Here is a 26,012-nt window from a genome sequence, read left to right on the forward strand (position 1 = left end):
AAGCAAAGTCCAAGAATACAGATGTGACGATATTCTTGCAGAAAAATGTAATATGATTGCAGATGTCTCCTTCACGATTTGCCCAAATATACCTGGGGACTTCACACTAAAAGTCTTGTAGTTCACTCATACTACAAGTTATCCATCTGAAACTCTGCACATACACTGCTGCCATCTTGTGGACACCATCGAAATTACAAGCAGAGTGATGGCTGGAACTGGGACGTTTGTGTTGCATTTCAAAGATGGTGGTAGAAAAATATATATATATTTTCTTTGTATTTTCTCCTACCAGATATATTGTGTTTTATTCTCCTACATTCAATTCACATTTCCACAATCTTCAAAGTGTTTCCTTTCAAATGGTACCAAGAATATGGATATCCTTGCTTCAGGTCCTGAGCTACAGGCAGTTAGATTTGGGTATGTCATTTAGGCGAAAATTGTAAAAAAGGGGGCTATCCCGAAGAAGTTTTAATACCAGGTCTGGCCTCCATTCCGCGATGGTGTTTGTTTACCATTGTTGTTGGTCTTATGTCTGTTTGTTTACTGATGTTTTTTATGTTTAGTCTGGCACTTGTTTACTATTGCTGTATGTTTTTTTGTCTGTGCCTGGTGGTTTACTCATGTTTGTGTTTTGTCTGCAGCCAAAAGGTCAGCATGACGGTGGTGCTCATGGCTAACGAATCAAACGGCATGATATTCTACAATGGCCAGAAGACCGACGGCAAAGGGGACTTCATCTCCCTCTCCCTCAACGACGGCATCCTGGAGTTTCGCTACGACCTGGGCAAAGGCCCAGCCGTCATCAGGTGGGCACCACACTACAACCCCATAGTGACTCTAGACTGCAACCCCATAGAGACTCTAGTCTGAAACCCCATAGTGACTCTAGTCTGAAACCCCATAGTGACTCTAGTCTGAAACCCCATAGTGACTCTAGTCTGAAACCCCATAGTGACTCTAGTCTGAAACCCCATAGTGACTCTAGTCTGAAACCCCATAGTGACTCTAGACTGAAACCCCATAGTGACTCTAGTCTGAAACCCCATAGTGACTCTAGTCTGAAACCCCATAGAGACTCTAGACTGAAACCCCATAGAGACTCTAGTCTGTAACCCCATAGTGACTCTAGTCTGAAACCCCATAGTGACTCTAGTCTGAAACCCCATAGTGACTCTAGTCTGAAACCCCATAGTGACTCTAGTCTGAAACCCCATAGTGACTCTAGACTGAAACCCCATAGTGACTCTAGACTGAAACCCCATAGTGACTCTAGTCTGAAACCCCATAGTGACTCTAGACTGAAACCCCATAGTGACTCTAGACTGAAACCCCATAGTGACTCTAGTCTGAAACCCCATAGTGACTCTAGTCTGAAACCCCATAGTGACTCTAGTCTGAAACCCCATAGTGACTCTAGTCTGAAACCCCATAGTGACTCTAGTCTGAAACCCCATAGAGACTCTAGTCTGAAACCCCATAGTGACTCTAGACTGAAACCCCATAGAGACTCTAGTCTGAAACCCCATAGTGACTCTAGTCTGAAACCCCATAGTGACTCTAGTCTGAAACCCCATAGTGACTCTAGTCTGAAACCCCATAGTGACTCTAGTCTGAAACCCCATAGTGACTCTAGTCTGTAACCCAATAGTGACTCTAGTCTGAAACCCCTAGTGACTCTAGTCTGAAACCCCATAGTGACTCTAGTCTGAAACCCATAGTGACTCTAGTCTGAAACCCCATAGTGACTCTAGTCTGAAACCCATAGTGACTCTAGTCTGAAACCCCATAGTGACTCTAGTCTGTAACCCCATAGAGACTCTAGTCTGTAACCCCATAGTGACTCTAGTCTGAAACCCCATAGTGACTCTAGTCTGAAACCCCATAGTGACTCTAGTCTGAAACCCCATAGTGACTCTAGTCTGAAACCCCATAGTGACTCTAGACTGAAACCCCATAGTGACTCTAGACTGAAACCCCATAGTGACTCTAGTCTGAAACCCCATAGTGACTCTAGTCTGAAACCCCATAGTGACTCTAGTCTGAAACCCCATAGAGACTCTAGTCTGAAACCCCATAGTGACTCTAGTCTGAAACCCCATAGTGACTCTAGTCTGAAACCCCATAGAGACTCTAGTCTGAAACCCCATAGTGACTCTAGACTGAAACCCCATAGAGACTCTAGTCTGAAACCCCATAGTGACTCTAGTCTGAAACCCCATAGAGAGACTAGTCTGAAACCCCATAGTGACTCTAGTCTGAAACCCCATAGTGACTCTAGTCTGAAACCCCATAGTGACTCTAGTCTGAAACCCCATAGTGACTCTAGTCTGAAACCCCATAGTGACTCTAGACTGAAACCCCATAGTGACTCTAGACTGAAACCCCATAGTGACTCTAGTCTGAAACCCCATAGTGACTCTAGTCTGAAACCCCATAGTGACTCTAGTCTGAAACCCCATAGTGACTCTAGTCTGAAACCCCATAGTGACTCTAGTCTGAAACCCCATAGAGACTCTAGTCTGAAACCCCATAGTGACTCTAGACTGAAACCCCATAGAGACTCTAGTCTGAAACCCCATAGTGACTCTAGTCTGAAACCCCATAGTGACTCTAGTCTGAAACCCCATAGTGACTCTAGTCTGTAACCCAATAGTGACTCTAGTCTGAAACCCCTAGTGACTCTAGTCTGAAACCCCATAGTGACTCTAGTCTGAAACCCATAGTGACTCTAGTCTGAAACCCCATAGTGACTCTAGTCTGAAACCCATAGTGACTCTAGTCTGAAACCCCATAGTGACTCTAGTCTGAAACCCATAGTGACTCTAGTCTGAAACCCCATAGTGACTCTAGTCTGAAACCCATAGTGACTCTAGTCTGAAACCCCATAGTGACTCTAGTCTGTAACCCCATAGTGACTCTAGTCTGAAACCCCATAGTGACTCTAGTCTGAAACCCCATAGTGACTCTAGACTGAAACCCCATAGTGACTCTAGTCTAGAAACAAATAGTGACTCTAGTCTAGAACCCCATAGCAACTAATCTAGAACCACATAGCGACTCATGTCTAGAACCCCATAGTGTCGCAGGTCTTAAACCGCATAGCAATTAATCTTCTAGCCCATAGCAACTCTAGTCCAGAACCCCATAACGACTCTTATCTAGAACTCCATAGCTACTCTAGTCTAGAACCCTGTAGCAACTCTAGTCTAGACACCTATTTATTTTAATTTTACCTTTATTTAACTAGGCAAGTCAGTTAAGAACGAATTCTTATTTTCAATGACGGCCTAGGAGTCCTTGTTAACTGGGTTATTGTTGTCTCTTGATTTTGGATTGTACTTGTGTGTGTTGCTTTGAGACGTCCCTGACCTCTTGGCTCGTTTGTCTGCTCCTCTCATGCAGGAGTAAAGATAAGATCAAGATGGGCGTGTGGAACACAGTGAATCTGGAGAGGGCCAGTCGCAAGGGAGAGATCAACATAAACGGAAAGGACCCAGTCAGGGGAGAGTCGCCGGTGAGACAGAGAGAGCTAGCATGCTAGGCTAATCATGATTTATGATTAGCCTAGCTATTAGCATGCAGGGCAAACTGGATATGAATATACTCTGCATAGCTGTTAGCATGCAAGGCTAATCATGATTATCATGATTTATGATTAGCCTAGCTAATAGCATGCAAGGCAAACTGGATATGAATATACTCTGCATAGCTGCTAGCATGCTAGGCTAATCATGATTATCATGATTTATGATTAGCCTAGCTATTAGCATGCAGGGCAAACTGGATATGAATATACTCTGCGTAGCTGCTAGCATGCTAGGCTAATCATGATTGTCCTGATTTATGATTAGCCTAGCTATTAGCATGCAAGGCAAACTGGATATGAATATACTGTGCATAGCTGCTAGCATGCAAGGCTAATCATGATTATCATGATTTATGATTAGCCTAGCTATTAGCATGCAGGGCAAACTGGATATGAATATACTCTGCATAGCTGCTAGCATGCAAGGCTAATCATGATTATCATGATTTATGATTAGCCTAGCTATTAGCATGCAAGGCAAACTGGATATGAATATACTCTGCGTAGCTGCTAGCATGCAAGGCTAATCATGATTATCATGATTTATGATTAGCCTAGCTATTAGCATGCAAGGCAATATCCAGCTTTGCTTATGCTTAGCCTGCGCTACTGTGTGTGTGTGTGTGTACATGCGTGTCACTGTAGCACCACATCCTTGGCCATGCATACAGGCCCTTATCAATGGAGCTGTTCAACTCAGTGCACTCTTTAGTCCCAGAGTGCACTGATGATAACACACCAGACAAAACGCTTACCTAGTTGAGGTCGTCCATAAGGCCATACACGCTACCAGGGTTGTGTTTGAAAACACATTCCACTCTATTCTGATAGCTCGTCAAGGTAACAAATAGTACGCTGGAGACATAAAGGGCATGTTTGACAGGCGGTCTCTGATTTGGAAATGTCTCATTTCCCTACTTTTTAGAATTGTTTTTATCTGCCATCTTTGCATCTGCTGAAAGGTCGACACAGAAGTATGATCTTGTTCTTATTTGCTGCAGTCACGAAAAACATCCTCCATGGCCTGAGTGGTATACACCCATTAGTATGACTTTACTTATTCCTTTTAGCTCCTAGTGAAGCAAAGATCCCCAATAGTGCAGCCCATTAATATGTACAAGTTTCATTGTCACATGCACAAGTACAGTTATTATCATTATTACATTATTTTAACCCATGCTCTTAAACTCTAGGGAGGTAGATATATAGATGGAGAGATGGGAAAAATAAAGACTGATAATCAAGCAATAAACCAGGTACATGGGCCTAAGTGAGAGCAATCTAATAGCCAGATACAATATGTCTGCAAGTCATCCAATTATATTAAACAGAGTAATTTGTGATTAGGAACATGTACACCCGCATGCAAGTCAACTCCAAAGCCACCGCCTCCAGAATGCATGCTGTCACTTTTTCCTCTCTTTTCTTTTTGTCTTCCTGTCCTCCGTAAAGTAATTGTGTTTCCCTACTGCAAAGGAGGCAGAAAATCGTATTAAAAGACGAGAACAGGGAGAGGGTGAGAAAGATAGGGGTGAGTGGAGGCCAGTGATGGAGGAGCTCAATGCATAGAGGCCCCATGCAGGATATAGTTGGCAGCTAATTTTCTCCTACTCCTGCATTTACAATGAAGATGGGAGCCAGGAAGTCCCACTGCACTCAGAGAGCCTAGCATCTTTGATATAGATACCTTATATCAAGTTATTAATTTATACCTGGGATGGGAATTTCTGTGATTCAGGACTAAAAACAGAATATTTCAGTCAAATCCAGAAGGAGATTTTAAAAAGACGAAATTTCACGTCAAATCCATGCATGCTTTTTCTCACAAACAGAAATAACACTGTCTGCATTGGCTGGCAAATGGTGGATCCAAATTATGTTTGAGCCACAGCTGCAACTTCCTTAAGCACAATTATTGTTTGTCATTTATTTTTAGTGGCCGCCTTTCTGTCTTGTCCATGACCTTCAGGCTTCACAGTTTGTGTTGTGTTATGCAGTTTTATGTTGGTCCGGGGTGTGCATTTGAGTGTGTGTGTTGCCTGTTTCTCCACACACCACCGTCCATTGATCTCTCTCTTCTGATAACCTTTTTCCCCTCCCGTGTTCTTTTCTCTTACTGTGTGCTGTCTGGAAACTAAGAAATCACGCAAGGTAATAAGACAAGTGCCATCCACCTCCTTTGACATATTTCATATCGCCACTTTCAGCTCCAATTTCAGTTCGCCACTTCTCACCCCCATGCTCCACCATACGACAGTTATTAGACTATAGAACTGACAGGGGAAAAGGGTCTGTATTTAGTACTAGCATTTCATACACTGTACCAAAGTAGAGACATTTGTTAAAGAACTAGGTTTGGCTTTCACCTCAGTCCGTCTGCTGTGGAGGCGGAAGGAGGAAGTGAGGGAAGTTATCTTTCTGGCCGCCATTATGCCTCGCAACAATGAAACTTCTTAAGGCGCTTTCTCACCAAGTCCGTTATTTTCGTCTGAATAATTTCAACAACAAAAAATGTATAAGAGCGTGTCTTGTTTATGACACCGTTCCCACCAATTGTGAGATACTGTACTGCCGCAATCCGTCACTTATTTATTCGGAACAGGTTCTATTTTTGTGTCTTTTCACATGTGAAAATAAGCTGTTGACCGATAGTAATTGTTATCTGGGACAGTGGCAGTCAGGCGGTGCACTGACAGGTCGGTGGGTTCATTGTGTGAACGAAATAATGAATTCATTAATTTCTCTCTGCCTGTTTTTTACATTTGCAATGCTTCAGTGGAGCACGGTACCAATTTAGCCAAATTGCTACACATCACTCTCGCCATTCAAACTTCCCCGCAAATTCAATGCCAACGATTTAGCCGATTTTCTAGCCATTCAGCAAGTAAGGGGATCATCAATGCTTCTCTCCTTGAATAGGCCTAGGCCTATAAGTACATTTGTTGTTGTTGCTTGAAATACATTTCAAACTGTATCGTTGGTCAATATCTAAATATAGAGGCTACTTGTTCAAGAGCTAGAGAGAGGGGGAAGAGTTGCCAGTGGAGATGTGTGAATTGCGCGAGGAGTGAAGAAGGAGATATGCAAGTTAAGTTAGTTAATATATGAATGCATAATTCGAATAGCCTATACATTAGGCTATGTATTATATGCCTGCTAAAGTGAATCTAGGTGACCATCTGCCAGAGTTTATCTTTTTCAATAAGTGGTTGCACAGATTTAGATAAAGCACTCAAATGTAAAATGTAGTGTTAACATAACCACCCGTTGCTTCACAAAAATGTATCAACGGGCGATCGTTAGGCTATGGATAAGTTGTGTGCATGTGTTTCTATTTTCTAATGGTTGTCAATTACATCTTCATCTACCCTAAATCACAGTTGTCTCTATATCTCCCACTTAAAACTTGCCTCGTCAATTTACGCGATAGGCTACATTGATTTAGCATTATCCTATTTTTATATCCTACAGAAGTGATTTGAAGCTAAGGCAAGGTTACTGCAGTAACACGTTTTTGGGGAAGGAGAAACGTGATATGCTTATGTCTGAGTGAGATGCGCTTCAGGCGGCTTTGATTGATGGGTCCTTTTAGGTGGGCGGGTGTGCGTGTATGAGTTCGCTAATTTTCTACGCTTAGCCTGTCTAGGCTTAATCTCTTTAATCCAACAGAAAGAAAATTTAAGTCAGCAAGTGTCATGATGTACAGCATATGTGCGAGGAACGACGACAGGTTCCAGTTTTGCATCTCCTCCACTTATTGAATGAAACGTAGCCATTCTCCATTCATGATCAATCCTATAGGATGAATAGCCTATCCTAATATTTTCAGTAGCATATAATTTTTTCCAGTAGCCTAGTATATGATTTGCTTCTCATTAAATGTGTCTCTCTAGCCACTTTGAACAAGTAATTGCCTTTGAAAATGACCTCAGCAACGTTGGTGATGTTATGCAAATTATTCGGACTGGTTTAGTCCATCAAAATCGGAATCTGTATTTTTGGGGGAATTGGGATGAAAAGATCGCAACGCAGTTGATGAGAAAAGGCTGCTTGGGCGGAGATATCTCACCGGCTCTGTGTGTCAGTCGAGAGCGAGAAGAAGATCAAGGAGAGAAGAATGAGAAAGGGAGTGAGGTGCCAAGCAGGGCTGTTCTTTTGTCATCAACATTCTCTTCTCGAAAGAGAAACAAAATGTTCTACATCAACTCACTTACTCACTTGTTCACTCACTCACTTGATCACTCACTTACTTACTCAATCACTCACCCATAACAGCACTGGCATTGCCAACAACACCCATGCCATTAGATATACTGGTCTGTTACCAGAGTTAGAGTATCTCATTCCAATTCACTCCTCTTCAGGAATCTATTATGACCTTTCAAATTGATAGAAGCCATGTTTATTATACGATGGCCAAAGTACAACTTCATAATAATGGACTGGATGTATATATCCAAATGGTTTTACAATGTAACTGGGAGAATTGCATGTCAACTTGTATCGAATACAGGTTGAGTTGATCCCAACCCGTTACTCTTCACTTGATCATTGCCTTCTGCTAAAGTGGGCACTTAGTCCTTTCCGCAAGAGGCAGCCGTAGCTGGACTGTAGGTGACCCAACTGACTGGGCTCTCGGAGCCCACTCCAGGTGCACCACACAGCCGTGCGGTTAGCGAACCCCCACTGGCCTCCACCCTCCAGCTCCCATCTCAAATAGAACTACAATCCCATGCCAGCTCTCAAACACAACCGATGTTTACTTGGCAACTTCCATCATTTTTTACACCAATTACCTCATCTTTTCCCTCTAGTAATTACTGGCCTACATAAAAAGAAATATCCGCAATTCCTCCCGAAGAGGGGGCCTGCACTTTCTCTTTCGTAATTGAAGCCAATTCCCCTGCGGGTTGCTGGATGAACCTGATTTCATGGTCCTCCACCACACAAATTAACGGCCAATTATAGGCTGCTGCTCGCTCGGCGCCGGAAAGGTCTTCAGTACAACCAGTCATTCATTAGAGAGACTTTCATAAAAATAACGGCATCCATATCGTCACTCCAGCCGCACCAGCTGAATTTCTATTGTAGCCCTTTCTTGTGTTTTGTACCAGATAACAAATAATTGACTGCTTGGCGAGCACAGAAATCAATTATATTTTATCAAGTGTATTGATGTGGAAAAGGTGGTAGCACAGTTAGTGAATTGTCCTGCATGCACTATATAGATATATCTTTCAAAGGAGAAATATTTTTTGCTGGGGCAGCTATTAGTCTCGTTGTGCTACTGTATGGCTCAAAAACTAAAAAACTAGTCTCATTTGAATCAAAACAGAAGCGATTGATCAGGTGTGGTTATAGTCCCTGTGGTAGGGTTCTAGACCATGTGTAGGGTTCTAGTCCCTGTTATTCTAGAGTTCTAGTCTGGTAGGGTTCTAGTCCCTGTTATGGTAGGGTTATAGTCCTTGTGGTAGGGTTCCATACCCTGTTATTATAGGGTTCTAACACTTGTGTCCTATCTCCAGAACCAACACACCGCTCTCAACCTGAAGGAGTCTCTGTTCGTGGGTGGTGCTCCTGATTTCAGCCGGCTAGCGAGGGCCGCCTCGCTCAAAGATGGCTTCAAGGGGGCCATTCAGAAGGTGAATATCCTGTCCCCACACACACAATTCATACAAAAGCAGATATTTTTTGCCAGCCACCCTGTTCAAAAGGTTGTGCAAAAGTTTCTATACATTTTACCAATTATCAACAACTATAAATGATTTCATTTAAAATAGGTAGGTTTTTGACATCTTTTAACTGTGACACAATGTTGAATCCACCTTAGACATGGATACCTATATTTTGACACGATTTAGTGATGGACAATAACTATCATCTGCCTAAACATGATGACCTTTACAGTGACCCCAACTATTGTAAGGTCAGCTGTGTCTGAGTGTTGTTTTAGTGTTGTAGGGTGAGAACTGTGCTGCCAGTTCCACAGAACGAAATACAACACAGTCAAATCTGTATCTACACTACCGTTCAAAAGTTTGGGGTCACTTACAAATGACCTTGTTTTTGAAAGAAAAGCTAATTTTTTTTGTATATTAAAATAACACATTTTAATCAAATTGATCAGAAATACAGTGTAGACATTGTTAATGTTGTAAATGACTATTGTAGTTGGAAACGGTAGATTTTTAATGGAATATCTACATAGGCGTACAGAGGGTCATTATCAGCAACCATCACTCCTGTGTTCCAATGGTCCCGTGTGGCTCAGTTGGTAGAGCATGGCGCTTGCAACGCCAGGGTTGTGGGTTCAATTCCCACAGGGGGACCAGGATGAATATGTATGAACTTTCCAATTTGTAAGTCGCTCTGGATAAGAGCGTCTGCTAAATGACTTAAATGTAATGTAAATGTAATGGCACGTTGTGTTAGCTAATCCAAGTTTATCATTTTAAAAGGCTAATTGATCATTAGAAATCCCCTTTGCAATTATGTTAGCACAGCTGAAAACTGTAGTCCTGGTTAAAGAAGCAATAGACTAGTTGAGCATCTGGCGCGTCAGCATTTGTGGGTTCGATTACAGCCTCAAAATGGCCAGAAACAAAGAACTTTCTTCTGAAACTCGTCAGTCTATTCTTGTTCTGAGAAATTAAGGCTATTCCATGTGAAAAGTTGTCACGAGACTGAAGCTCTCGTACAAGGCTGTGTACTACTCCCTTCACAGAACAGCACAAACTGGCGCTAACCAGAATAGAAATAGGAGTGGGAGGCCCCGGTGCACAACTGAGCAAGAGGACAAGTACATTAGAGTGTCTAGTTTGAGAAACAGATGTCTCACAAGTCCTCAACTGGCAGCTTCATTAAAAAGTACCCGCAAAACACCAGTCTCAACGTCAACAGTGAAGAGGCGACTCCGGGATGCTGGCCATCTAGGCAGAATTCCTCTGTCCAGTGTCTGTGTTTTTGCCCATCTTAATCTTTTCTTTTTATTGGCCAGTCTGAGATATGGCTTTTTCTTTGCAACTCTGCCTAGAAGGCCAGCATCCCGGAGTCGCCTCTTCACTGTTGACGTTGAGACTGGTGTTCTTGAAATGCGCTTATTGACTGACCCTCATGTCTTAAAGTAATGATGGACTGTCATTTCTCATTGCTTATTTGAGCTGTTCTTGCCATAATATGGACTTGGTCTTTTACCAAATAGGGCTATCTTCTGTATACCCCCTACCTTGTCACAACACAACTGATTGGCTCAAATGCATTAAGAAGGGAAAAAAATCCGACAAATTAACTTTTAACAAGGCACACCTGTTCATTGAAATGCATTCCAGGTGACTACATCATGAAGCTGGTTGAGAAAATACCAAGAGTGTGCAAAGCTGTCATCAAGGCAAAGGGTGGCTACTTTGAAGAATCTCAAATATAAAATATATTTTCATTTGTTTAACACTTTTTTCGTCACTACATGATTCCATATGTGTTATTTAATAGTTTTGATGTCTTCACTATTATTCTACAATGTAGAAAATAGTAAAAATAAAGATAAACCCATGAATGAGTAGGTGTGTCCAAACTTCTGACTGGTACTGTATGTACAGTGCATTCGGAAAGTATTCAGATTACTTTACTTTTTCCACATTTTGTTACATTCCAGCCTTATTCTAAAATTGATTAAATAGAAATGTTCCTCATCATTCTACACACAATAACCCATAATGACAAAGCGAAAACAGTTTTTTAGCCATTTTTGCACATTAATAAAAAAAAAATGATATACCTTATTTGCATAACAATTCAGACCATTTGCTATGAGACTCGAAATGGAGCTCAGGTGCATCCTGTTTCCATTGATCATCCTTGAGATGTTCCTCCAACTTGATTGGAGTCCAACTGTGGTATATTAAATTGGTTGGACATGGAAAGGCACACACCTGTCTATTTAAGGTCCCACCATTGACAGTGCATGCCAGAACAAAACCCAAGCCGTGAGGTCGAAGGAATTGTCCGTAAAACTCAGAGACAGGATTGTGTTGAGGGACAGATCTGGGCAAGGGAACCAAAAAAGGTCTGCAGCATTGAAAGTACCCAAGAACACAGTGGCCTCCATCATTCTTAAATGGAAGAAGTTTGGAACCACCAAGACTTTTCCTAGAGCTGGTCACCCGTTCAAACTGAGCAATCGTTCGAGAAGGGCCTTGGTCAGGAAGGTGACCAAGAAACTGATGGTCACTGAAACAGCTCTTGAGAAATGGGAGAACCTTCCAGAAGGACAACCATCTCTGCAGCACTCCGCCATTCAGGCCTTTATAATAGAATTGCCAGATGGAAGCCACTACTCAGTAAAAGGCACATGACAGCCCGCTTGGAGTTTACCAAAAGGCACCTAAAGACTCTCATACCAGGAGAAGCAAGATAATCTGGTCTGATGAAACCAAGATTAAACTCTTTGGCTGGAATGCATCATGTTTGGAGGAAACCAGGCACAGCTCATCACCTGACCAATACCATCCCAACAGTGAAGAGAGACCTGAAAATAGCTGTGCAGTGACGCTCTCCATCCAACCTGACAGAACTTGAGAAGTGTGAGAAACCCCACAAATACAGTTGTGGCAAGCTTGTAGCACCATACCCAAGAAGACCTGAGGCTGTAATCACTGCCAAAGGTGATTCAACAAAGTACTGAGTAAAGGGTCTGAGTACTTCAGTTTTTTATTTTTAATACATTTGCTGAAAATAAACTGTTTTTGCTTTGTCATTATGGGGTATTGTGTGTAGATTCATGTAACGTAACAAAATGTGGAAAAAGTCAAGGGGTCTGAATACTTTCCGAATGCCCTGTATGTCAGATGTATCTTTGATGTAAGTTGTTTGGCTAGGATACCAATATAGTCCTGACCATGTCACTTGACCAGGAAAGACTCTGAACCGAGAGGATTTCCAGGTCAGGTAGGTCATGTGGTCAGGAAAAACTCAGGACCCTATATGTATGTCATGTATGTCCTATGTAGGCTACACACTGCACTATGACAGGTCTAAGTCCCCTCTCCTCCTCTCTATCCCGCCTCAGATCACCCTGATGGGCACTCCCATCCTGCGGCAGGAGAACGCACTGCACTCCAGTGACGTGGCCATGTTTAAGGGCCACCCGTGCAGCCGGGAGCACTGCCACAACGGGGGTCTCTGCAACCCCATGCTTGAGAGCTACGAGTGTGTGTGCCCCCACGGCTTCACGGGCACAGCCTGTCAGAACAGTGAGTGAACAAAGAATTCAACGCGACGTTTCTGTTGGTGTAGTATTGATGTCACGCTGGTCTTACAATGTTTCCGTTTGAAGGTTAGAGTAACCCCACTGTTTCATCATTCTCACCAGTTTGCACACGTTAAACACACACTAACTACACACACGTATACTTTACCAAACACATCCACTTTGGCCGTATGCCCTACTGTCCCTTTTTTACTTTAATTAAAACCATAAGCGCATGAACGCTCATCCCAACTCATCACCATCCACTGCCTTGACTCCAATTAAAGGAGCCATGTTTCCTATTGATTCCATGTGATCTCATCCAATGTTCCTCCTCTTCTTCGCAGCCATCTTGGAGAAGTCCGCGGGGGAGACGGAGTCCATTGTTTTTGACGGCCGGACTTTTATCGAGTACCACAACGCCGTCACCAAGAGGTAATCTAATCAAATCAATCACATTTTATTGGTCACATACACATGGTGGGCAGATGTTATTGCGAGTGTAGAAAAAATGCTTGCGCTTCTAGTTCCGAAAGTGCAGGAATATCTAACAAGTAATTCCACAACAAATATCTAATACAAACTAATCTAAGTAAGGAATGGAATAAGAATATATAAATGTATGGATGAGCAATGTCAGAGCGGCATAGGCTAAGATGCAATAGATAGTATAGAATACAGTATATACATATGAGATGAGTAATGCAAGATATGTAAACATTATTAAAGTGGCATTATTAAGGTGACTAGTGTTCCATTTATTAAAGTGGCCAATGATTTCAAGTCTGTGTGTAGGCAGCAGCCGCTATGTGCTAGTGATGGCTATTTAACAGTCTGATGGCCTTGAGATAGAAGCTGTTTTTCAGTCTCTCGGTCCCAGCTTTGATGCACCTGTACTGACCTCGCCTTCTGGATGGTAGCAGGGTGAACAGGCAGTGGCTCGGGTGGTTGTTGTCCTTGATGATCTTTTTGGCCTTCCTGTGACAACGGGTGCTGTAGGTGTTCTGGAGGGCAGTTTGCCCCCGGTGATGCGTTGTGCAGACCGCACTACCCTCTGGAGAGCCCTGCGGTTGTGGGCGGTACAGTTGCCGTACCAGGCGGCGATACAGCCTCACAGGATGCTCTCAATTGTGCCTCTGTAAAAGTTTGTGAGGGTTTTAGGTGACAAGCCACATTTCTTCACATTTCTCTTGAGGTTGAAGATGCACGCTATTGCGCCTTCTTTACCACACTGTGTGTGGGTGGACCATTTCAGTTTGTCAGTGATATGTACACCGAGGAACTTTAAACTTACCACCTTCTCCACTGTCGATATTTATAGGGGGGTGCTCCCTCTGCTGTTTCCTTTGTTTTGTTGACGCTAAGTGAGAGATTATTTGCCTGACACCACACTCCGAGAGCCCTCACCTCCTCCCTGTCGTCAGGAAGTCCAGGACCCAATTGCACAGGGTGGGGTTGAGACTAGAGGTTGACCGATTAATCGGAATGGCCGATTAATTAGGGCCGAATTAAACTTTTCATAACAATCGTAATCGGCATTATGGACGATTATATTGCATTCCACGGGGAGACTGCGTGGCAGGCTGACCAGCTGTTACGCGAGTGCAGGTAGCGAGGAGCCATGGTAAGTTGCTAGCTAGCATTAAACTTATCTTATAAAAAAACTATCAATCTTAACATAATCACTAGTAAACTACACATGGTTGATGATATTACTAGTTTAACTAGCTTGTCCTGTGTTGCATATAATCAATGCGGTGCCAGAAAATGTCACTTCTCTTGCGTTCAGTAGCAGTTTGGGTCACCTGGCTCATTGCGAACTGTGTGAAGACCATTTCTTCCTAACAAAGACCGTAATTAATTTGCCAGAATTTTACATAATTACGACATAACATTGAAGGTTGTGCAATGTAACAGCACTATTTATACTTAGGGTTGCCACATGTTCGATAAAATACGGAACAGCTCCGTATTTCATTGAAAGAATAAACGCTTTGTTTTCGAAATGATAGTTTACAGATTTGGCCATATTAATGATCTAAGGCTCGTATTTGTGTGTTTATTATATTATAATTAAGTCTATGATTTGATATTTGATAGAGCAGTCTGACTGAGCGGTGGTAGGCAGCAGCAGGCACGTAAGCATTCATTCAAACAGAACTTTCCTGCGTTTGCCAGCAGCTCTTCGCAATGCTTGAAGCACAGCGCTGTTTATGACTTCAAGCCTATCCACTCCCGAGATTAGGCTGGCAATACTATAGTGCCTAAAAGAACATCCAATAGTCAAAGATCTATGAAGTACAGATGGTATAGAGAGAAATATTCCTATAACTACAATCTAAAACTTCTTAACTGGGAATATTGAAGACTCATGTTAAAAGGAACTACCAGCTTTCATATGTTCTCATGTTCTGAGCAAGGAACTTAAACGTTAGCTTTTTAACATGGCACATATTGCACTTTTACTTTCTTTTCCAACACTGTTTTTGCATTATTTAAACCAAATTGAATATGTTTCATTATTTATTTGAGACTAAATTTATTTTATTTATGTATTATATTAAGTTTAAATAAAAGTGTTCATTGTTCATTCAGTGTTGTTGCAATTGTCATTATTACAAATATATTTACAAAATCGGCCGATTTGTCGATATCGGCTTTCTTTGGTCCTCCAATAATCGGTATCGGCGTCGAAAAATCATAATGGGTCGAACTCTAGTTGAGACCCAGGGTCTAGTTGAGACCCAAGCTTAATGATGAGCTTGGAGGGAACTATGGTGTTGAATGCTGAGCTATAGTCAATGAACAGCATTCTTACAGGTATTCCTCTTCTCCAGATGGGATAGGGCAGAGGGCAGTGTGATCGTAATTGCATTGTCTGTGGACCTATTGAGGCGGTAAGCAAATTGAATTGGGTCTAGGGTGACAGGTAGGGTGGAGGTGATATGATCCTTGACTAGTCTCTCAAAGCACTTCATGATGACAGAAGTGAGTGCTACGGGGCGATAGTCATTTAGTTCAGTTACCTTTACATTATTGGGTACAGGCTGGCAGCCTTGCGAGGGTTAACACATTTAAATGTCTTACTCACGTCGGCCACGGAGAAGGAGAGCCCACAGTCCTTGGTAGCGTTGGTGGCACTGTATTATCCTCGAAGCGGGCAAAGGAGGCGTTTAGCTTGTCTGAAAGCAATACGTCAGTCTCCCATGCTAACCGTGGCTGGTTTTCTTTTTGTAAGGGAGAGGCCATCTTGTCCTTTGATGCTAATGGCCTTCAATGCTAATGGTAATTGGTTTAAGTGAATTGGTCTCCCATGCTAACCGGTAGTAGAGAAATGGTTAATGGCCTCCTCATTCATATTCCACTGCAGTAAGTGGTGGTGCCAGGGTTGATTATTCCAGGCCCGTTAAAGGCTTCAGAAGTGAGCCCGGCGTTAGCTGATAGCTCGACCACTTCCCCTGCGCTGTTTCACTGGTTTCGACTGAATTTAGCTAATTAACGGATTGGCTAGCAATTACGGCAATGCCCCGAGCGCCCCTCTTGCTTGCTCTACACCACAGTGGACTGAGCCGACACACAGACACACACACACACCTCTAATTTGACACACACACACCATGCGTTTCACAACAACCATAGCAGCCCTCTCTATACTTGGTTAAAATGTTATTTCATTTAAGCTTCTTTTAGAAATACACAATGCGCGACTGTGTCCCCTCAAAATAGCAGTCCTAAAGTGTCGATTTCCATTTAAACACACACTAGCTATACCAGGAAAAGCTGGATGATGTAAGTGTAAATGGTTTCAATACAAGGTGTGAAAGAGAGAAAAACGTATCCTGCCTTCCAGGCTACCGCTGATGCATTCTATCCTCTTCCATTCATCCACGTCTTCCACACGCCCGCAGGTTGGCATTCATTACATGTTTGTGATGATGAACCTGAAAAGACATGGGACAAAAGACTAACCATCAAGATCCGTTACAAGTCTTCCCAAAACACAACACTCGAGGGTGTGAAAATGGAGAAACAGACCGTGAATTTGAATGTGTGGTCTTATGAACTCACACACACACACACACACACACACACACACACACACACACACACACACACACACACACACACACACAATGAAACTATAAGAGACAATTGTAGGATATGTCTGTATCCTCTGTCTGTTGTCCTGGTTGAGCCTGTCAGATGTATGTGCTGCCGTCCGTCTGTCTGTCCACTTCTTTCTCTTGTCTGTCTGTCTCATGAGTGTTCCTTGTCTGTCTTTGCTGATGCGCTCAAGCCAACTGACCAATGATATTCCAGAGTAAGTAGACTTAAAGAAATGCAGAACCTGCACAGGTTCAGTCAAACTAATCCAACTCTAAATACATTACGATAGTTAGCACAAAGGAATAGATGTATTTATTTATTTCTCCTATATCGTCTTCATCATCTTCACCTGTGCAGATAGCTATCATGTGTATTCTGTTTAAATAGGCCTACAGGACATTCAGACTCCATGCCCATCGTTTGATTTTGTCCGGGCTTTAATCTTTTCTCATTAAAATGGCTCATCATAGTCCAGTCTAAATGAACGCATGACTGCATGTGTACCAGATGCATTGTGTTCAAGCTCATAGCAAAGAGTTAAAGAAGGTGCTATATGGTTTCGCCAGAATCAGAAATATGCACCTTAAATTGGATGGTTTTAACCGTCATGTTGAAATTAAAGCGACCCCGTCTTAACCCTTTACACTCATACCCATCTACGGGTTGAAAATGGCAGATTTTGGCACTAATAAGTGCCTAAATTGTAACGCAGTGGTAAAATGCAGTAAATTACGTCAGCGTTCTGCACTTCACAGCGCTGTATGGGTTTTGTGCCTGACAGCCATTATGAACTTGAGCACCGCAAGCTTCAATAAAGTGCTCCCATCCCTGTCGCTAATTGGGCAACTTTTGCAAATTTGTAGTTGTCTGAGTGAGGAAAATGCTGTAAATTAAGAGGACTCGATGTGCTTTGAAAGATGAGACACTGAGGATTATAATAAATACCACTTTGATGTCATACAAGCAAGCCAAACACCTGGGAGTCAAAATGTGCACTATGCACTGCCATATCATAAAACTCATGTCATCTACAGTGTCAACGTTTATGATCACGATGTTTGATGGTGATCACGATGTTTGATGATGTTTGAGTTACAAGATGGCGTGGCGTCATACCCTAGGTTGTTCTGAACAGAATTAACCTATATTTGTCTATTTGTCTCTAAAAAATTGCCGCGTAACACTCACCTGAATGCACGTGTTACTTCTTTCTATGCGCACCACAATTACGATCTGTTTCTCTGAATTACCCTGTGAAAGCCTAACACTGTAAGATCATATTTTATAACTTAACTAGTTAAGTTAGCAATAGAACAAGCTGTCAGATGCCCACCTGACCCAGTATTCAGACCCCTTCCCTTTTACCACATTTTGTTACGTTACAACCTTATTCGAAAATTGATTAAATATTTTTTTCCCTCATCAATCTACACACAATACCCCATAATGACAAAGCACCAACAGGTTTTTTGACATTTTTGCAAATGTATAAAAATACAAAACTGAAATGCCTTATTTACAGAAGTATTCAGACCCTTAGCTATGAGACCCGAAATTGAGCTCAGGTGCATCCTGTTTCCATTGATCATCCTTGAGATGTTTCAACAACTTGATTTGGAGTCCACCTGTGGTAAATTCAATTGATTGGACATGGTTTGGAAAGGCACACACCTGTCTATATAAGGTCACACAGTTGACATTGCATGTCAGAGCAAAAACCAAGCCATGAGTTCAAAGGAATTGTCCGTAGAGCTCCGAGACAGTATTGTGTTGAGGCACAGATCTGGGGAAGGGTAACATTTTTTTTGCAGCAGCATTGAAGGTCCCCAAGAACACAGTGGCCTCCATCATTCTTAAATAGAGGAACTTTGGAACCACAAAGACTCTTTCTAGAACTGGACATCCGGCCAAACTGAGCAATCGGGGGAATATGGCCTTGGTCAGGGAGGTGACCAAGTAACCAATGGTCACTCTGACAGTGTTCCTCTTTGGAGATGGGAGAACCTTCTAGAAGGACTACCATCTCTGCAGCACCCCACCAATCAGGCCTTTATGGTAGAGTGGCCAGACGGAAGCCACTCACTCCTCAGTGAAAGGCACATGACAGTCCGCTTGGAGTTTGCCAAAAAGCACCTAAAGGACTCTCAGACCATGAGAAACAAGAATCTCTGGTCTGATGAAACCAAGATTAAACTCTTTGGCCTGAATGTCAAGCGTCACATCTGGAGGAAACTTGGCACCATCCCTACTGCGAAGCAATGTGTTGGCAGCGTCATGCTGTGGGGATGTTTTTCAGCAGCAGGGACTGGGAGACTAGTCAGGATCGAGTTCAGAGAGATCCTTGATAAAAATCTGCTCCAGAGCGTTCACCTTCCAACAGGACAATGACCCTAAGCACACAGCCAAGACAGTGCTTCGGGACAAGTCTCTGAATGTCTTTGAGTGGTTCAGCCAGAGCCGGTCTTGATCCCGATCGAACATCTCTGGAGAGACCTGAAAATAGCTGTGCAGCAACACTCCCAATCCAACCTGACAGCTTGAGAGGATCTGTAGAGAAGCATGGAAGAAACTCCCCAAATACAGATGTGCCAAGCTTGTAGCGTCATACCCAAGAAGTCTGTAACCGCTACCAAAAGTGCTTCAACGAAGTGCTGAGTAAAGTACAATAATTTCAAAAAACCTGTTTTTGCTTGAAGGGTATTTTGTGTAAATTGATGAGGGGAAAACACAATTTAATTCAGTTTAGATCAAGGCTGTAACGTACAGTTGAAGTCAGAAGTTTACATACACCTTAGCCAAATACATTTCAACTCAGTTTTTCACAATTCCTGACATTTAATCCTAGTAACAATTTCCTGTCTTTGGTCAGGTAGGATCACCACTTTATTTTAAGACTGAAATGTCAGAATAATTGTAGAGAATTATTTATTTCAGCTTTTTTTTTTCTTTTTTTTTTTTCTAAGAAACATGTTAATTTATCCATGTCCATATAGGCCAATTCCCACAAGTGTAAAGGGTTAACTGCAAGGTAGTCTACCAAGAAATTCCCCCTTCCTCAGTTTTGTTGCATCAGTTATTTTACTGCCTCCTCCAGGGCAACACTTAGATCTTACTTTGTTGTTAGTTTACTTTTTGCTGGCATTAGCTTGGTAAGTAAGCTCTTAAAAGATTTGATTAAAAAACTAAACGGGGAAGTTGGTTTTAGGTTGAATTATGCCAAGCTTATTCACCAGAGAATTCGACATCCACATTTAAGCCCCTGTCATTCACACTTAATTCAATCTCTAACTGCAATTATGAATATTTATTGAGTTGGATGCGGAGAAAAAGGAAGGCTGACATGTTAAGGAGTTGTCTCATGTTTTTAAAATTATTTTCCAAAATGTAACGGCTGTTGTCGGAATGAGACCAAAGCACAGCGTGGAAAGTGTTCATGATTTAATTTTCAAAAAACAATCAAACAAAATGACAAAAGGTGAAAACGAAAGGGCACAGTTCTGTCAGGAAAAAACACTAAACAGAAAACAACATCCCACAAAACCCAAACGGAAAATGACAACTTATATATGATACACAATCAGAGACATCGATAGACAGCTGCCTCTGATTGGGAACCACACTAACATAGAAATAAGGAAACTAGAATGCCCACCCTAGTCACACCCTGACCTAACCAAAATAGAGAAGAAAAACCTCTCTATGGCCACGGCGTGACAGTACCACCCCCCCCCCCCCCCCCCCCCCCCCCCCAAGGTGCGGACTCCGGCCGCAAAACCTGACTCTAAAGGGGAAGGTCCGGGTGGGCATCCATTCACGGCGGCGGCTCCGGTGCGGGATGTAGACCCACGGGATGTAGATCCCTGCGCTTTGGTGGCAGCCCTGGTGCATGGACCTTCACTGGAGGAACCGGGCCGCAGATCATCGCCAGAGGAACCAGACCACCGATCATCGCTGGAGGCTCCGGACCGGGGACCGTCGCTGGAGGCTCCGGACCGGGGACCGTCGCTGGAGGCTCCGGGCCATGAATCGTCGCTGGAGCAGGTCTCACCGGACTGAGACGTACTGGAAGCCTGGTACGTAGAGCTGCCACAACGCATCCTGGCTGGATGCCCACTTTAGCTCGGTGAGTGTGGAGAGCTGGCCCAGGACGCACTGGGCTATGAAGGTGCACTGGAGGCATAGTGCGTAGAGTCGGTGCAGGATATACTGGGCCGTGGATGCGCACTAGAGGTCTGAAGCGTAGACCTTGCACAACGCGTCCTGGCTGAATACCACCTGTAGCATGGCAAGTGCGGGGAGCTGGAACAGGCCGCACTGGGTTGTGCTGGCGAACTGGGGAGCTGGCGCAGGATATCCTGGGCCGAAGAGACGCACGCACCGGAGACCAGGAGCGCTGAGCCGGCACAATCCGTCCTGGCTGAATGCCCACTCTAGCACGGCACTGCGGGAAGCTGGAACAGAGCGCACCGGGCTGTGAATGCGCACTGGAGACACCGTGCGCATCACCGCATAACACGGTGCCTGACCGGTCACACGCTCCCCGCGGTAAGCACGGGTAGTTGGCTCAGGTCTAAACCCTGACTCCGCCAAATCCCCCATGTGCACCCCCCCCCCAAAAAAACATTTGGGAGCTGCCTCTCGGGCTTCCGTTGTTGTCTCAACTCCTCGTAGCGTTGCCGTTCTGCTCTCGCTGCTTCTATCTCCTCCTTCGGATGGCGATATCCCCGGCCTGCCTCCAGTGTACTTTCCTGTCTAGGATTTCCTCCCAGGTCCAGTCCTCCTGACCACGCTGCTTGCTCCTGACCTAACCAAAATAGAGAATAAAAACCTCTCTATGGCCAGGGCAGACAAAGAAAGACTTCAAATCGAGGTGTCTTTGAGACCAGCCCTAACTATGTGGCAGCGGGTATCAATATCCGTTAGGACAGCATTTCCCAAATTAAAATGATCAAAGCTTTATGATTAGTTGATTATTTGAATCAGCTTTGTAGTGCTATGCAAAAAAATAAACGTGCACCCCTTGGAGTTTGGGCAACCCTGCGTTAGTGATAATCATGGTCCTTCGAGCCGGACTGGCCAGAGGAGCTTTAATAGTTGTCACTTCCTGTAAGAGCGAGGGGCGCGAATATGGTCCAAACCAGAGCCAGCCCAATCTCTCCAAGCGAGTGTCATTGATTCAACATGATCTGGTGTTTAACAGAGATTCATAAATGAACTAAGTAATTGATCAATTCATTCCTCAGAGGAATGTTATAGCAATGTTATTACAACACACAGACCAGAGCTGTATCACCCTGGGCTAATGATGCTGTTACTATTTACTGTAGCCTAGATCGGTCTTCATTCCCCTTCTGAAAGCTTGGGTCAATTTCCTCACGCCCCATTATTGGAGCAACCAATCATATAGGGCCCTGTCTCTGGTAATACAATATTTGACCCCATTTTTGTTGATTTCCCAATTTTTCTCATTTGGTGCTTCCTTCACTCAAGGAAGTTGATAATGGCCACCACACACACAGCACTGTCATCAGACTCCGAAATGGTAGTGGAAAATGTTATTATCCCCAAAAGAAAAATGGTTTAGCGAATAAATCATAAAATCATTACATTGTTGCCCAGCTCTCCCCTTAAGAGTCCCAGTGGTGGTGTGGTTGTGGTCCTGAGGACCTCATTGTGTTGCTTTGCTGCTCCTGGACCAGGATTACAGTGGGGCTACAGTGTCTCTGATCAAATCAAATTGTATTGGTCGCATACACGTTTAGCAGATGTTATTGTGGGTGTAGCAAAATGCTTGTGTTCCTAGCTCCAACAGTTCAGTAGTATCTAACAATGCACAACAGTACACAGAAATCTAAAAGTAAAATAAGAAAATTAAGAAACACAATAAATATTTGGACGAGCAATGTCGGAGTCCGGAGTATATAAAAACTAAAATATCACATCTCCAGAATTCCACTTTTCCTGGCACCACTCCACCAGGGCCAGCTCCTCCCTGTAGTCCGTCTCGTCTTTTCTGGTAATCAGGCCTACCACTTTTGTGTCGCCTGCAAACTTGATTGTTGAGTTGGAGGCGTGCGTGGCCACGCAGTCATGGGTAAACAGGGAGCACAGAATGATGCTGAGGACGCACTTTTGTGGGGCCCCTGTGTTGAGGTTCAGCGTAGTGGAGGTGTTGTTGCCTACCTTCACCACCTGGGGGGGCGGCCTGTCAGGAAGTCCATGATCCAGTTGCACAGGGCGGGGTTCAGACCCAGGACCCCGAGCTTAATGATAAGCTTGGAGGATACTATGGTGTTGAAGGATGAGCTGTAGTCAATTATCAGTATTCTTACATACATTAGGTAAGATGGGATTGGGCAGTGTGTAGTGCGATGGCATCATCCGTGAAGCTATTGGGGCAGTATGTAAATTGTAGTGGGTCTAGGCTGTCGGTGAAGGTGATATCATCCTTGACTAGTCTCTCAAAGCACTTTATGATGACAGAAGTGAGTGCTATGGGGCGATAGTCATTTAGTTCAGTTACCTTCGCTTTTTTGGGTACAGGAGCAATGGTGGACATCTTGAAGCAAGTGGGGATAGCAGACTGAGATAGGAAGAGATTGAATATGTCCGTAAACACTCCAGCTAGCAGGTCTGCGCATGCTCTAAGGATGCTGCTTGGGATGCCGTCCGGCAGCCTTTCAAGGGTTAACATGCTGTCCGCGATGTGGCTGGTTTTCTCTTTATAATCCGTGATTGTATGGAGTCCCTGCCACATACATGTCATGTCTGAGCCGTTGTATTGCAACTCCACTTTGTCTCTGTACTGACGTTTTGCCTGTTTGATTGTCTTACAGAGGACATAGCTGGACTGTTTATACCCTACCATATTCCCAGTCACCTTGCTGTGGTTAAATGCAGTGGTCACAGTGGGAACAACATCCCCGATACACTTCTTGATTAACTCAGTCACTGTGTCTTGGTCAGACCAACATTGAATAAACCTTAGGACAGGTATTTCCTGTTTCTGCTTATGGGGAGGGAGGAGCAAAATGGAGTTGTGATCTGATTTGCCGAAGGGAGGTGTGGGGAGAGCCTTGTAGCCACCCTGGAAGGGAGAGTAACAATGGTCGAGTTTTTGAATCACGAGTACTGCAAGCAATGTGTTGATAGAACTTCGGTAGTGTTTTCCTCAGATTTGTTTTATTAAAGTTCCCAGCTATGATAAATGTCCCCCATGATATGCAGTCTCCAGTTTGCACAAGGTCCAGTGTAGTTCCTTGAGAGCTGTCGTGTATCGGCTAGAGGGGGAATATACACGGCTGTGACGATAACCGAAGAAAATGCTCTGAGGTAATGCGGTCGGCATTTGATTGTGAGGTATTCTAGGTCGGGTGAACAAAAGGACTTGAGTTCCTGTATGTTCCCACAATCACACCATGAGTAGTTAATCATGAAACATACACCTCTGCCTTTCTTCTTCCCGGAGAGTTCTTTATTCCTGTCTGCACGATGTACTGAGAACCCAGCTGGCTGTATGGACGGGAACTGTATATCCAGAGAGAGCCATGATTCTGTGATCACAGCTCCAGAGCCAAACTCATGTGTTCTATTTCCTGTGTTCATACTACCTAGGATGTAGTAATGCATTGGCTAGTATGCTAGTGTATACCATGGAAGGTAGCTAGACATGTTTTCCCATCTCTCGGGCAACAACTTACTCTGTTTAACACATCTCCTTGATCACTGAGGCTCTTGTCTATGCTGGACTATGCTGTACAATACGTCACCCTGTAAGGTTCCTCGTGGGTCCTCCTTCCACCTCCCTTATTCCGCTTATTGCATGCCCTTCCATTCTCTCCCCTGCTCCCTTAAAGTCATGAGTCACTGGAGAACCCGTCGGAACAGAGGTGAGTGTCCTGGAGCCAGCGCTGTCCAACCAGTCGCTAGCATGCTGCCTCCCCATACTTCTGCACCCCACCCCGACACAACCACCTGCAGGTCGCAGCCTATCTTCTCGCTACTCAAGGGTCAGAAAGTGCGCCATAGAAACAGTATTGGAGAGCCACACTTCAATACTCTCGGCCCCATTTAGAGAAGTATAATAGGGCCACACTACTCTGTACACTGGGCCCCTGTTAGGAGAATTAAGTTCTCATGTTCTTTAACCAATTAAATTAAATTACTCAGTCTGCTATATCAGGATTTGTAGGATACTGATAGAAATAAAAACAGAGGCCCAGTCTACAATAGTCAAATGTTTATTTACGGGAACGTTCCCCTTATCATTTCCGGTACATTGGTCTATATACCTCACATTTTGTCATAAACGTTCCTCCTCCTCTCAGATACAATGGCAACATAGTTCACAAGTCTTCTTCTCATACATTGTCCGCCACCTGTTAAACAATCTACTACAAGCCCAAGGTCTCTCCCCTCCCTGGGTGGAGAGACTTCCATCCCTGTTATCAGTTTCACAGTGGTCACAAGTTGTCTGCCACATTTCCTTGTCTACCAACAGTCCCTCTTTCTTATGGACAAACATTCTTCATCAGACAGGATATAATTCTGTTAGTTATAATTCTACGTTAAATGTATACACCATTTAGTCATCATTCATAAAATTCCCATAACAGCCCCATAGAGAAATTATTGGAGGGCCAGACTTCTCTATATACTGGGACACGTATAGAGACAGTATTATAGGGCTCAACTTATTTATTTGTTTATCTGGATCCCCATAAGCTGTTGCAATCGCACCCGAAGACAGCATAGTTCAGTCCCCAATCACATCCAGCCCTAGCAGCCAAATGAGCCATCCAGCCTTGCAATCTCTATGCAATGTTTTCCTTACAAGTTTAGCAATAAGGAATAAAAGAAGCATAGAAGACGCTACTCCATAACATTGATTTATTAATCAAATCCAGTAAGTATACTGCCTTGTTTCACATAAAATTCTTAATTCAATTCAATTCAAACTTTGTCCCTTCTTTGTGGAAATGTATTATGCAGCCAGGAGTCCAAGACTAGTCAGTATAGTATAAATACAGTATAATATATCCTTAGTCTGAGGACCTTATTATTTCTGAA

The 26,012-nt window shown here is 43.5% G+C and overlaps 1 protein-coding gene across 5 annotated transcripts in view; it reads left to right on the forward strand.

The window, feature by feature from the left end:
• Positions 1-26,012, forward strand: part of LOC129860448 (agrin-like) — a 368,127-nt gene that overhangs the window by 329,539 nt on the left and 12,576 nt on the right. For 3 of the 5 annotated variants that reach the window (XM_055930837.1, XM_055930840.1, XM_055930839.1), the window contains 6 exons: positions 648-812; positions 3,409-3,520; positions 5,732-5,743; positions 9,118-9,234; positions 12,657-12,840; positions 13,184-13,271. In XM_055930837.1, coding sequence (XP_055786812.1) covers positions 648-812; positions 3,409-3,520; positions 5,732-5,743; positions 9,118-9,234; positions 12,657-12,840; positions 13,184-13,271 — 678 coding nt within the window. The remainder of the gene's footprint in view (positions 1-647; positions 813-3,408; positions 3,521-5,731; positions 5,744-9,117; positions 9,235-12,656; positions 12,841-13,183; positions 13,272-26,012) is intronic. The other 2 variants (XM_055930838.1, XM_055930841.1) reach the window with 1 other exon arrangement.

The sequence above is a fragment of the Salvelinus fontinalis genome, chromosome 8 (genome assembly GCF_029448725.1).
Source record: "Salvelinus fontinalis isolate EN_2023a chromosome 8, ASM2944872v1, whole genome shotgun sequence".
Lineage (NCBI taxonomy): Eukaryota > Metazoa > Chordata > Actinopteri > Salmoniformes > Salmonidae > Salvelinus > Salvelinus fontinalis.